At 40.4% G+C, this 15367-nt stretch overlaps 1 protein-coding gene across 2 annotated transcripts in view; it reads left to right on the top strand.

The window, feature by feature from the left end:
• LOC129419451 (plasmanylethanolamine desaturase 1) overlaps window positions 1-15367 on the top strand; it is a 36164-nt gene continuing 20797 nt past the window's right edge. The window contains exons 1-2 of one of the 2 annotated variants that reach the window (XM_055174589.2): window positions 1-174; window positions 262-452. In XM_055174589.2, coding sequence (XP_055030564.1) covers window positions 293-452 — 160 coding nt within the window. In that variant the 5' untranslated portion in view covers window positions 1-174; window positions 262-292. The other variant, XM_073853620.1, reaches the window with a different exon arrangement.

Genomic DNA, 15367 nt, shown 5'->3' with positions numbered 1-15367 from the left:
ACGACCGTTTAAACCGAGCTCGCGGGTCATGTTAAGGACGATATTTATCTGTCATTTACAGGGTAAACATACGTCTACTTTCCAGAGCGAATCCAGCAGTCAGAGCGTACGTGCGTATTTTAGTTCCGGGTATGTTTCTCTGAAGTCGGAACCTCAGTGAGATTAACAGAAAAGGTGTGTCATTCTATCTTTAAAACTAAAGCATTGTGTTTCCTAAGCATTGGTGACTAAATGCATAATACAGCGCCATAATTTATGCAGTTTCCCTGAAAACCGGTCATCATAAGGGAGCATGGCTGCGGTGTTACTGTCAGACACGGAGATCAGGCACCGGTCTATGGCAGAGGAGGATCCGAATGGGAATGAACATGGAGCGGCTGCGCACAGCACAGCGCCTCGTTGGGGACCGCAGCATGCTGGGGCCCAAGAGCTCGCCAAGCTTTACTCTCCGGGTAAGACAAGCAAATGAGTGGCATTAGTATATCTGTCTGTCAGGCATTTCACATACTGTTTAATGGTGCTGCAGCATTATTGAGAAAAAGGATCAAACTAAGGCCAGAGAAGCACACATTATCAAAAGTTGTCATGCAGTTTAATGCATAGTGGTTAGTTTGATATTATTACCATATATTCGTTAATATTATGTTTATTAGTATAATGAACTAAAAATATATAGTTGTTGGTATGTATATAACATCCCCCTTCACAGGAGTTTAAAAAGAAAGTTTCTGTATTTTGTGAAATTCATGTGATTTTTATTTTGTATCAAATTCGTTGGAAATGCTATATTATAACAAAACTGTGCATTCCTAACTAAAGCAATAAAAAGTTTAATCAGAACTTTTAAGAATATGATGTCCTTATATGTACAGCAGTTACAGGAAATATTTAAGGACAGGGACCAATTTGGTGCATATGAATCATAGCCACCTCATGCAGGGCTGTAGTGTAGAGTTACACACTGTTTAGCAAACAAGATCGTTCAGGGCCTAACTTCTATGAGATGAATGTTTGGCATTTTTCAGAAACAGCTTTTGATAATAATGCGTTTCTAGTCACGTTTTTGTACCCTATTTGTAATTAGTTTGGTAGATAACGCCAGATAAATCTTTCTCAAATAGTAATATTTCACTTCAGACTCAAGTTCATAAGTTGAAGATCAGCAATGTTAAGAAAAGCCCCCACATCCAATCTAAAATAAGATTTATCAGAAAAGAGCTTTAACTGTCTCCCTTCGCGCTCCCCTAGTCCCAGAACCGGTCTTGTTGTGTCGGGGGATGTTTGCAGTTTGCAGCTGCAATTAAAAATACATCGATTTAACTCGAAAAGCCATTAGGAATGTTAATGACCACTTCATTTTCTTTGGCAATGCACCCATCATGTTAAGCATACGCTGCTACCGACACGTCCAGCACGTAAACAATACGAATGAAAGAAATTTGCGAGGTTAATAAGTTAATGTTTTGATGCATCTCTGGTGGGGGGGTGGATTGTGGGATTTTTGGATGAGCTCAATAGAGTTTTGTATTCACCAGCTGTGAGGTGGGAGTCAGAGAGGCTTATATTTGAGATTGTCAGTGCTTTTGATTCATATAATGCAAGTAAATGGGTACCGGCACTTTGAGAGTATAAAAAGCAAATGAAGGTTTCAAAAGCAATAAATCCATTTTGACTAATTTCGGTAAAACGTGTTTTCTATACCAAGAAAGTGACAAGATGAAAACCACTGTTACAAACTTTCACATAGCATCTTAAGGTTATAATAAATGTAAAAATTCAAATCCATAATTTGATTTTCAAAGATTTATTATAAAAGCTGATTATTTTTTCCGCGAATGCAATAAATCCATACGTTTTTTTTTCAAAATGCTATAAATCTATTGAATCATCTTTGCCATGTTATATTCATTTAGTTGACTACACTGATAAAAAACATTTAATTGCATTAATCAAAACACTTTGTCATAAGAACACTGTCATTGCTGCTGTCATTGGGACGTCGTCGCTGAACTTTTTTCAAAGAGATCAGCTGTAAAATGTTTTGGTCCTGCTCAATTTTCGTTGACTTCGAGTAAAATAATGGAATGTTTTTCATAAGTTCACCTGGAGTAAATGTGTTAGCATGACAGAAGCTTGATGCCGTCGGGTGAGAACAAACAACAGCCGGCATTTTTCCTTTCGCCCGAGTGGCTTACGTTTCTTTCCTGTCACAGAAAACCACCACAAGTTTGCCATCACAAGTATTATTTTGTTTTTGTTTGTTTGTTAATCACGAAGTACAAAGTAGATAAGGAAAACTAGCATTTCGTGTGTATTCAGTGCTCCGCCATTATTGTTTACAATGCATGGAAAGGTGTGCTGTGATTTGTTGAGCGGATTTATTGCGTTCCGCAGAGAATGAGGACTGCCGTTTATCGCGTTTTGGGGAAAAAGGGAGAAAAGATGACAATATAACACAGCAGATATCGGATTTTGCGCAAAATAAAGAATTTACTTTTTAATACTGACCAGATACAATACTGGTTTTGGTGGTAACTCTTTTTTTATGCCGTTTAGCGCGTTTTGGAACTAAACTCTTCAAATAAATCCAATACAAAAGTAATCCCCACAACTCTTGGTGACACATTGGCATCTTGTAAAGCCAATGGATTGGTTTTTGGAAAAAATTGAATGTTATTTAAAACATTATTACTAGCGATAATGCCAAACATCATAAGCGAGATTCTTGTTGTTGTGTTTGGTGGCGGTTGACAAACCAGCATACTAGCGCCACCAAAACAGCGGGAGGGCAATGCGCACTTCCTGTCGCTCGTGTGTAGAGCTTAACCAGCAATTATAGCAGTTTAAGATCGGAAACATTGCCTGATGTTTTGAGTAATATTAAAAGAGCAAGCAGCCATAACTTCAGTCAAATTACTTTAAATGTCGGAAATCTGTGGAAAGGCATTTTTTCCCTTTGAGATCTTGACTTAACATGTAAACGTACAGTTTGGGCAGCCAGGATAGGCATCCTTCTTCTCCGTAATAAACACACAAAGTGTTTGTTCACATGTGAGACTGTGCATACGTTATCATTCCCATGCGCTAGGATGTACGCTTTGCCCTCCTGCTCTGTAGTTGGCGCCAACTGCCATCAAACACCACAAGAAAAAGATTGTGGTCATGATGTTTGACAGTGGCTTTGCATTAACGCTAATAATGTTGTAAATAACGTTCAATTTCTTCCAAAAAACAAAAACAAATGATTGGCTTCACTGTACTGGCTTCAATGTATTGTCAGTGTGTCACCAGGAGTCGTAGGGATTACTTTTACATTGGATTTATCTGCTTTTTGAACTCTCAAAGTACAGTTTACTTGCATTATATGAATCACATAGCATGGCAGTTTCTTCAAAATATCTTTACTTTTCTTCTGAAGACAGAATTTGACCATATCTGATGGCCTGATGGTGAGTAAATAAAAACTAATTTTTATTTTTGGTGAACTATACCTTTAGCAATTAACAGTCTGTGACAAACAAGACTGGTTATGTTCGGAATGACTGTAGAAATTCATTTAATAACTTTTGGAGCAAAATACAACATTGAAAAAATTTAGTTTGTTTACTGTCAACAGTAATAAGGGCCAGATAAATGTATTGACTTTCACATGATGTACACATGAAGTCTGCAACAATCCTTCTGGTGCCTTATTGTGGCCTAAAAATTGGTAACTCCTGGCTCGATATTTGAGGGAATTGAACCAGCAACCTTTTCAAGTTTATTTCAAACGTGAACATTAATCTAAATAAAATGCAGATGCCAGGTTGTGCAGTTCTGGAATCCAATGGTTTAGTCTACCAAATAGATGATGTAACTCGGCAGGCTTTAACCTGATGGTGATCTACAGTCCGCATGGACCAGAGAGTTGAGCCACAGAATATAATGGCAAGGATGTAAAAACCAAAACTTCAGAGGCATGCGAGGCAAATCCGAGGGTGGTATGTGCTTGTGGGTGTCTGAGGTGAGGTGAGCGAGAATGGCGCTTGGAAGTGTGGAGGCTTACTGGTGAAAAGGGATTGATGAGGCTTCAGTCTGCTCAATGAAGCCTCCGGCTCATTACCGTAACCCCAGGACAGCGAAACAGCTGGACGCCTCTCCCCACCATATGTCTGCGTGTCATGCACCGCTGACTGCTCTTTGTGCTTCTTATCCCACTTTACAGATTCGCCGCAAAGTAAACAGGATTTACAGGCTACTTTCTGTTTCCCCTATTGCCTCTGCCAGCCGCCGTGCTCTGGTTACTGGGGCGTTTGGTGTGTGTATGTGTTTTTTAAAGAGAGAAAGAGATCAATATAGTATTACATTGCAAGATCTAGTTTCCCATTCAGTCAGCGATCTCGACTCCAATCGGTTTCTTCTGGTCCTTTTTGATGTCTTGACTGCATAAAGGTTTGCAGTATGGAGGAAAGGGTGTAAATAGTGTGGAGTGTGGACGGGACACAATGACCTGTTATTGCGAGCGTGCATCGAGCTTATCGGCTGTCAAACACCTCAGTGGTTATTTATGGCACCAATCTTGCAGATAAGCAAATTGTATTTAAACACTGCACCCAAGCTGTGTTAGTATTACTTGTGTTGAAATCCAACAATGTAGGGTGGGACAGGGTGGAAAAAGTCATTTGATTGTTTGGAGTAATGCAGAATAATGTGCACAAATGAATTAGGATCATCTATGCAATTTAGATTTCATGATTATTGGGTTCGATTTTACAGGTGAGCCATTTTTGTTCACTACAGGTCACTTGTGTCCACTAGATAGCCTGCTGTTTACCCTTAGTGTCACTTTACATGGTGAGACCTTGACCCTGGTCAACCTAAAGTTGGCCATGGTGATGGAAATCACCAAATTTTATCAGACTGTAGCTGCTGTCCTCTTCTTAACCCTGTTATATATGAAGTTCACCACCCAATAATTCCTCTTCATTTAATCTCTGACTGACTCTAAAAGCAGGCTTTTTATCTACCCATTTTGACCAATCTCTGGATATAAGAGGTTTTTACAGCGGCTCGTCAAATTATTTGGATACTTAAGCCGTACATACAATTTTATGACCGTCATTACACAAAAAATCAAACCAAGCTCTTTTGGTTGGAAAGCATAATGATTGGAAGCAAAGCACTGCACAGGTATACTTTTTCAGGTAAAATGTTGATCTTTAAGTTTTCCATTCCCTTAAGTTTAAGGATAATTTTCTTGTCTGGCATTTTGTTTCCTAATGCAACGACAATAATGCATTCAAATGTTTGGGGCCTATGTAGCTGGCACATTCTGACCATTTGACAGTCTTGAAGCAGTTGTTGGGTGGAGAGTTTGTTAGGTGTTTTGTAACAGGTACACTAAAATACACATCCATTATAAAATCCTTTATCCCTGTTACTGTGCGTTCACACCAGAAGCGGTAGAGGCGGCAAAAACTATTCGATAATGCAGAGCCTTATTCGCGCGTGGTTGGACGCTTGAACATTTTGAGTTTACTCGCTTCATTTGCACGTGAAATTCTAATAATTCAAGACATTCACGTGAAAATTTGTGTCATGGGAGGGGCTGCTGCGACTTCTCTTGCTTTATGTAGTCACTTCACTCTTAGAGCAAGCTCCTGATTGGTTAACATGGCGAAATTTTCCGACAAAGTTCAGATTTCGCACGTTTCCCGCGGCAATGCTCAATTTGCGTCATTTGCACGTCAATTCGCGCGAACTAGATGTGTGAATGAGGTGGATTCTAGTCTGCCGCGCTAAATCCCTCATTTGCGCTGCGAGACCTCCAGACGCGCGTAAACGCGTCTTTACATTGACTTAACATTGAAATAATTTGCGCCAGACGCTCTATTCGCGTTTGGTGTGAATGCAGCATTAAAGGGATAGTTCACCCAAAAATAAAATTTCTGTGAATAAAAAGACATGTATAACGTCTGATGAACATAAAAAAGATGTAACCAAACTGATCAGAAGCCCCACTGACTTCCATAGTAAGAAAACTGGATTACTATGGAAGTCAATGATTCCTCAGTGATTCCTTATTGGTTTGCTTGCAAACATTCCTCAAAATATCTTCCGTTGTGTTCATCAGAACAAAGAAATTTATACAGCAGGGCTCCAGACTAACTTTTTTCACTAGGAGCACAGTGGCCCCCAACTGGAAATTTTAGGGGCGCAACCAGAAAATTTAGGGGCACACACCGTAAATCAACATGCTAACCAAATATTCACATTTTTTACTCATTTCCACTGTATTACTAATAAATACTTGAATGATAGATGCAGAAAGTACAATGTGCTGTTTCTAATTCATTGTCACATCACAAAAAAGGTCAAATTTACTGATCGCACATGTGCGACTGGATGTAAAATTCAGTATCACACTCTCAAATTTTGGTGGCAAAATGCCCCCATTTGGTGGCAGTCTGAGGATGACAACACGAGGATGAGAAAATGATGACAGAATTTTCGTTTTTGGGGTGAACTATCCCTTTAATAGTGAACTTACTACATAGCTATAGTAAGGTCTACAGTTTCCATGTAAGAAATAATGGTTACAAAGCACTCTAAAGTCATAAAGAAAGAATTGATCTTTCAGCCTACTGCCTTGTAGACAAATTCTCAGGTCTGTGGCACAGGGCCAGGGGTGTGTGTTACAGCATTGAGCATTGTGAGGAGGCTGAAGAACGAGACACCAGACACGTCTGCTTGACACCGAGCGTAACCCTTTCTTCAGTTCCACTGCTCCATACAAACAAAGCCACACTCCTGCTGATCTGCGCCTTAAATTGTTCTGATCAAAACTTTGTAATCCAGTTCTAGCTTGTGTTTTATCGACTGTATGCCTTTATAATTCTTCAGAATGCGTAGTGAAAATATTCTGATTTTGATCATGCTGTGAAAAATGAAGAATATTAAAATTCCCAAATTGGCACTTTTTCTTAGAGTTTTAAGAATGTTCTCAAAACAATTAAATAAACCTAAATGAGTGTTTGAATAGGACGATTTAAAAAATACTTAAAAAGTACATTCAATTATTTTTGCTAATTCCCAGTTGAAGTCTTTTAGCTGAAAGAATTTTCTGGGGTAAACATTAGCAGGCAAGAGATGCTCTCGATTCCCAAAGAAAATGTGCAACTTGTTGTTTCTTCATTTGTAACAATAAGCAAAGGTCTATGGGGCAGGGAATAAATGCATAATTAACAAACCTTTTTTTGTACAGGACAGTTTGCTTTAATATAATGCATGTTTTTTATTTCTGCATTTGAATCCTCCTTGAATGCCTTGCTTGATAGTCCCTCGTTGTAAATACATTACTGTTAAGACTTTATATAAGTAACTTGAAATTAGATGATAAATATTTCCGTATTAAGACCATAGACTAAAAAAATGATCAAATGGAAAAAAATGAAACTAAAATATCTCTCATAGTCGCTGACATCTTGTGCCATTTCCTTCATTTGGAGCCAGAGTCTGGACAGTATTGATCGTGAGGTAGAGCTGTGGTATCAAGGCCTGGCCCATTTTCCTGCTTAAGTCAATCACAAACACAAATTTAATAGCATCTGTGGCCAGTTGTTCAAAAGTAATCCATTTCACCTATTGGATTAGATAAAAATTTCAAAGTGGGTTGTTCAAACTAAAAAAATGGATTCTGATTTTGGATTTGATCACAAAATCTAATCTAGATTTTTATCTGGATCAAATAGTCACTTTCTGTTCTTCATTACAAAAATGTAATAAAAAGTAATCTTTAATTGTAACTGTCATTTGACACTGTAAAGTATATTGATTACAAACACAATCATCAGAGACCAAACAGTCAAAAGTAGTTTTAACAACCGGCATTTCTACAAATGTAAACTACCGGACATTTAGCCTCTTTATGACTTAATATGCATGTTCCAATGTGTTCGTGTATAATCTATATTTGTTTTGTTTTGTGGGCCAGAAGAACGGACTGAATGTTGAATTAAAATAAAAAAGTAAGGGAAAGTTGTGTTGTTTTATTGTCTTTTCAAGTAAAAACACTTACTGTAGTAACCAGTGTTGGGGGTAATGCATTACAAGGAACGTGCATTACGTAATAATATTTATTTTCTGAAGTAACAAGTAAAGTAATGCATTACTTTTAAATGTACACATTAATATTTGAGTTACTTTTTCAAAAAAGTAATGCAAGTTACTTTTTTAGTTTAATTAATTTGATTTAAAACAATTATGTACTGAATTAAACTAATTCAAATTCAGTCAAATTATGCACTATATGCATACACGCCTGTGTGGGAACAGTTTGGCTGCATTAACACTGTCACAAAAAATCGGATTTAGTGCACACATCTGACACAGATCGGATATCGATGCACGTGTGTAAACACAAAAAACTTATCGAAATCCGATTTTTTCTTATGCGAACTGAGCCACTTCCAAGTATGGATTTTTATTGGATACATATCCAATATCCAGACATCCGAACTGCATCTAAACACACATATTTGATTCAGCTTGATTTTAATGTCAGTGTTATACGACGGATTGGGCTGATCGTCATTATTTCGCACCTGAAGTAAGGAGGAGTTAAGTGCGGCTGCACCTGGCTGCAATGTCAGTGCAAAATAAAGAGCATTAAAGCCAAGTATTAGGAGGTTAAGATCACAACAACCGCAATATTCAGGACAGAACGACCTGCACATTTTATGAGCAACTGAAGCGAATTTTGGGCGATAAACCTAGCTGCCGACCCCCCGAAGTTCTCTATAGTTTTTCAGAGGTAGATGCGATGACAGAGAGACAGTGAGGATGATAATGATACCGAAGGTGATGACAAGTGATGACATTAACGTTAGATAGCTAACACTATACCCAGTTAAGCTAACATTCTGTCTGGGCGGGAGTTTAATGTAAACACGGACGTCGGATATGAGGTGTATCTAAAGTATGTGTAAACAGGCAGGCCAAAAATTCAGATATGGTCAAAAGATCGGATCTGTGCATTTAGATTTAAAGTGTAAATGCAGCCTTTTCTCCGTCAGAAACGGAGATGGCAGGCCAGCAGCAGCAGGTAAGCATTAAGGGCTATCCGTAGCCTGTGCGTAGCTCTGCGTAGCTTGACGCACACCTCGCAAAATTTTTAACAGCGCGTCAGTTCTACGCGGACCGCAAGCGCTGTGATTGGTCCACCAGAACCCCTCCCGTCAGGTAAAAAAAACTGCGTCAAAGGTATTTCCGTTTGCGACGGTGAAAACAAAGAATGGCCAAGGAGTGATTTAACTCAAACTGCAACAAAAGTCGCTGTTTATTTACATCCATCATTGCTGGTCTTCTCAAATTATACACAACAAGTTGCTGTTTCTTCTTCGTTTGTGGCTTAACTTGCACAGCTTCTTCTTCTTTTGCGTTCGCGCTGCTACTGTGGTTACACGCGTGGCTACTGCCTACCAGCGGCCAGCGCGCGTGTTTGCACGTCGACGCGGACAACGATGCAAAAGTATAAATGAAAATCCGACGCGGAACCTACGCCGTTGCGGCTACGCCATAGGACCTACGCACGACTATAACGAGCCCTTTACTTTCCATGAAAAGTAACTAAGTAACACAATTTGTTACTTTTTTGGGAGTAACTTAAAATTGTAATGCATTACTTTTAAAAGTAACTTTCCCCAACACTGGTAGTGACCCCATACTGACCAAACTATCTGTTGTTTATTACATAGCTAATAGTCAACATTTACATGTGATCCCATTTAGAACACTAGTAATCCAGATTTGCTCATTTAAAACAGTGTGTATCTGGATCAGGGTGACCCAATCCAATTTTACTTTGAAAAACCACGACAAAAGTGAGATGGATTACCTGATCCTGGATAGCAAAACATCGGATTTCCAAATCTGGATCAGATTTTTGAACAACTGGCCTCTGATAACAACCTTAACCCTTCACATCCTGCACCCACTGGAATGGACATCACATGTTTTGTGGTTCAAATCAATAAAAAAATGATGATCAGCCAATCAAAATAAGGCACAGTGATTACACACTGGTAAAATAAAAAGCTCTGAAAGGGTAAAACCAAACTTATTAGAAAAAAAACAATTACAAAAGTACCTCAACATGATAAAAATATCTAAAATAATAGAAACCATCGTTGGGAAAAGTGTAATTTGATTAAGTTTGGGTCACATCCCATTTATTTGCATAATGAGGTTTATGACTTATAATGCAGCCAGCCACCAGGGAGTGATCAAAATATTTTAGCTTCACTTTTTATGATGTGTGTGACACCCTTGATTAAGACTTTCATACTTGTTAGTCCCATGAAAGCTATTAGTTTTACAGTGTTGTTCATTTCTGTTAACCACAAAATCATTGCAAATACATTGTAAATATTCATTATATTTTTGCGGTGTCAAGACAGTCTCCTTTTCCATGACTTTTTTCCAGTATCAGTATCACTTACATAAATTACCGAGTATTCTTTCTGTAGCAAACTGCAGAGTCTGACTAATGGTCTGTGCAGTCTGATGACTGCTGTTTTTCTTTTAAAGCTGCAGGAAGCAGCTTTCACTGATTTCGAGACCGAACACCTCTGGGTGCTCCTGCACTTTCCCAATACGAGTCTTATAGTCACTTTCTAACTTTGTTTGAACTAACTAACTGTTTCATTTCTCTTTATTTAGTTTATTTACAGTGGCTCAATCAAACACAGCCATGTAATCTCATTAGCCACGAACCACTGCCAAGCCAACACGGCCCCCCGGCGGAACCAGAACCCGATCTTCCATTTTCCCCCTCTGTGTGTTCGAAATGCTGTATAATTCATCCATACCCTTTCTCCGTTGACCCAGTGAGTACTCCCAGCACTTGATCGCTGGGGTCAAAAGGTCAGACGGGCGGCTTGCGGCCATTTACCTGACCCGTGCGAGTGACCCGGCGACCTCGGTGCCGCATGATCTGTTCAGTCACTGCAGTATGTTACACAAACCATAAATGTAGTGTTTTATGACTATGAGTGTTGCTATGGTCACTGCGCCTGCATGAACTGTTCACCGACAGCGTAAACAAAAGCCAAGTGGGATCTCAAGGGGGAAAAGAGGGAGAGAAGAAAAGAGAGGTAGGTGGGAGGGGAACCTGGCTACCTGCAACCGCTCCTGCTGGGCTTCTCAATTATACACGCACCAGGGCAGCTAAATGCATTAGGACCTCAGCTGTATGCATGATACAAAAACGAATTTGTGCACTCAAACACACACACTCAGGCACTTTTTGGGGGTGGGGGGGGGTCAAATGCGGCAGAATGTTAATGGCACACACAAAAACGTGGGTCTCTTGCATGCCTACACACGCATACAGAAGCATGCCAGGGTGCCCAAATACATTTGTACTGGAACCACACAGCCTGTTATTAATATTTGATGGAGTTCTCCATCAAGCTTTTTTGTGTAAATTCAGGTGGCTTTGTGGCAGTTAGGGACAGAGACAGTGGGTGAGCCGAATAATTACTATTATCTAAATTCCATTTTCGAACACGGCCCTTCCCCGCGCCTTCCTTACTATGGACTATGGAGTTCTCAGCGAAGTGGCTCCGCTGTGAATTTTCAATATTTAAAATCCACTCTCTGCATTTTAATCCCTCTCTCCCTTATTAATGAATTTCAATCTAAAGGTCATAAACCTGCTTAACACTTTGAGTTCCGGAGGTCAGGGATCCGGATTGTAGATCAGCGAAACACGATTCGTTAGTTCATGGGGCCACGTGTTTCGTTCAGTCTGTCTGTCCTGAATGATTACGTACAGCCTATTATTTTGACCTTCACTGCTTGTTACTTTAGAGATTTGGAGATATTAAAAGGAAGTGGTGTGTGTGTGTGGGTTGGCGTTCCCAGGGGTCGTTCTTTCCTTAGCATGTCATCTGTAGCTCATATCAGGGTCAGTCTAACTCAGGGGTGCCGCACATGTCTTGAAAAGTGAAGCCAAAACATTTTGATCGCCCCCTGGTGGCTGACTGTAGTATTTATCTCACCCTCTTTATGTAAACAAATGTTTCTGTTATATCATGTTGATGATGTACTTTTAATTGTTTGTTTTTCTCATAAGTTGGTTATTAGATGCTATAAAAATGTGTCTGACGACTTGATTTATGTGTTTGCCATGGAAAACAGGCGGGGCATTTATACCACAGCTCCACCTCACGATCGCTCCTTCGCAGACTTTGGCACAAAATGATGCCATTGGCGCAAGATGTCAGCGGCCATTGTTTTAAAGTGGAAGTCTATGGAGACGCGTCATCTATCTTTTTTTTTTTTTTTACAGTTTTTGAGATTTTCTCTACACTCTTTGAAAACTTTGAAAACTGAAGAGCATGCCTACAAAGCCATCCATGCGAAATTTAGCTAAAATGAGGCAGCATTATTAAAGTACAAAAGCTTTTGTATCAAGAGCGCCTGTGTCGCTTAACAATGCCGATGACTGTATGTAGGCTGCTCACTAGGTTTTGGAACAGATCTCTGTTCTGCAAAGTCCACTGTTTTTGTGTGTGTTGTGTAACAAAAGCACCCTATGTGTCAGGCCTTACATACTTGGTTGTTTTTGAAAATACCGTACAGCATTGTGTGGCACAAAGTGTGTATCTGGATACATGTGTTGCCGTGTGCGTTTCCCAGGTTGAGTTGTCCACTGAGATCAGATGAAAGCAACAAGGCCTGTGACTGATCCATTTGTCCTGATCAGGGGAATTCTACCTCCCTCGCTCACTCTCTTTCTTTTCCTCTCTCCATGTATGACCCACTTTTTCCGTCTCCCTTCTTTTCCAACGTCCCCTCTGAAGACAGGCCTATGGAGAGCTGGCAAGGGGACAATGCATGTGTGTGTATGTGTCGCCATCATTATGTGTCCCGCTAAATATAATTTCATGTGCTAATACGAGGTTCATTTTCCTGGCCTGCTTTTGATGTTCCTGAATCAATACCGTTTCCTTTTGCCCACATGTAGATGCCCTTGGAATTGTTGGGGGGTGAAGCGGGCTAGAGAAAGGCACAGTCATGGCATGTTGGCAGGACTTTGTGGTGTGGCCGGCCCTCTGAAAGGCTGCTATTCTGAGACTGAGAGTTGGTTTTTGTCTGCGTCTCTGAAGGAGGTGAGAGCCGTTCTTTCAGTACCGCAGTTGCGCTGAGAACAGAGGGACCCGTGCACCACCACAGCCCCATCAGGAGAGCCCGTCGAAGAAAAGAGCTCTTTGTTCGGCTTGGATAGCGACAGAAGAACACCCATCTCTTTGCAGCACAAACAACACACACTGTTCACACTCGCTGACTTCTGCTAGCGTGACAGGTGATAAACCGTCACCACGCCCCCCCAACACCCCACCCCTTTTTATCTAAACTCAGCCCGTCCCAGCACGGGAGCTAAGCCGCCAGATCAGCTTGTTAGAGCTGTCTAAGTTTTTCTATCCTCATTTATTAATCTACCGTTTGGTTTTAAAGGCAATGTGAGACGTGTGGCAAAACAGAACCGCATGAAATATTCACAGTTTGGTTTTTCGTGGGGATGTGCGTATTATTACATATTTCCAAAGCTAACTTGTGGCAACTCATTTATCTTAAGGAATTGAACGGTTATGCTGGTTTAAGGCTGCATGATATTAAAGAAATATTTTATATATACGATATATAAACAGTTTTTAAAATCAAATTCAATTAACTTATACACTCACCTAAAGGGTTATTAGGAACACCTGTTCAATTTCTCATTAATGCAAATATCTAAACAACCAGTCACATGGCATTGCTTCAATGCATTTAGGGGTGTTGTCCTAGTCAAGACAATCTCCTGAACTCCAAACTGAATATCAGAATGGGAAAGAAAGGTGATGCGGCAGTCCTGTGGGCGAAAATGCCTTGTTGATGCTAGAGGTCAGAGTAGAATGGGCCGACTGATTCAAGCTGATAGAAGAGCAACTTTGACTGAAATAACCACTTGTTACAACCGAGGTATGCAGCAAAGCATTTGTGAAGCCACAACACGCACGACCCTGGGGCGGATGGGCTACAACAGCAGAAGACCCCACCGGGTACCACTAATCTCTACTATAAATAGGATAAAGAGGCTACAATTTGCACAAGCTTACCAAAATTGGACAGTTGAAGACTGGAAAAATGTTGCCTGGTCTGATAAGTCTCGATTTCTGTAGAGACATTCAGATGGTAAAGTATTTGGCGTAAACAGAATGAGAACATGGATCCATCATGCCTTGTTACCACTGTGCAGGCTGGTGGTGTAATGGTGTGGGGGATGTTTCCTTGGCACACTTTAGGCCCCTTAGTGCCAATTGGGCATTGTTTAAAAGCCACAACCTACCTGAGCCATTGTTTCTGACCATGTCTATTCCTTTATGACCACCATGTACCCATCCTCTGATGGCTACTTCCAGCAGGATAATGCACCATGTCACAAAGCTCGAGTCATTTCAAATTGTTTTTTTGAACATGACAATGAGTTCACTAAAATAGCCCACCCAGTCACCAGATCTCAACCCAATAGAGCATTTTTTTTTAATGTGGTGGAACGGGAGCTTCGTGCACTGGATGTGCATCCCACAAATCTCCATCAACTGCAAGATGCTATCCTATCAATATGGGCCAACATTTCTAAGGAATGCTTTCAGCACCTTGTTGAATCAATGCCATGTAATTAAGGCAGTTCTGAAGGCGAAAGGGGGTCAAACACAGTATTAGTATGGTGTTCCTAATAATCCTTTAGGTGAGTGTATAACCAACATACATTTAACGTTCATTCTGGGACAAAGAAAGCATCACTCTCATCGTCCCCGCAGTTTCTCTGCTATCCGCATCAACCAAAAAGTTGGACTGTTTATAACTTTTTGAAGTATTTAAATCATTTAGGTATTGCAAAGCATTGCGATATGCACATTTGCAATGTTTCAATACATCTTGTAGCCCTAGGCTAGTTAGAGTTCAACTGTGTCTTAGAGAGTTTTCGGTTCATCCATAGTTGAGGCATTGCTGGTATATCAAAAGTAAAAAACACAAATCCATGTGAAGAGACCAACCTGATTAATAGAATAGTTGGCCCATCCCTATTTTTTGGCCTCCACCAGATTTGCTTGTGCAACCACGCTTATCAGCAGGAACTCTGTGAAACTCAAGGATGGACGAAGGCGTTTTGCAGCCGGCCGCAGAAAGTTGCGCATGTTAAGAGAGAGCGAGCAAGAGCGAGAACGCCATTAGCATTCCTGGACATTGTTTGGCACTCCAGCCGCCCCTCTGCGTCGAATCAGGCGTCGTTGATTAATTTCAGCCTATTAGCGCCCCCCATCCTCCCCCCGCCCCT

Source organism: Misgurnus anguillicaudatus, chromosome 15 (assembly GCF_027580225.2).
Source record: "Misgurnus anguillicaudatus chromosome 15, ASM2758022v2, whole genome shotgun sequence".
Classification (NCBI taxonomy): Eukaryota; Metazoa; Chordata; class Actinopteri; order Cypriniformes; family Cobitidae; genus Misgurnus; species Misgurnus anguillicaudatus.
This window is presented reverse-complemented; position numbering and strand designations above follow the sequence as displayed.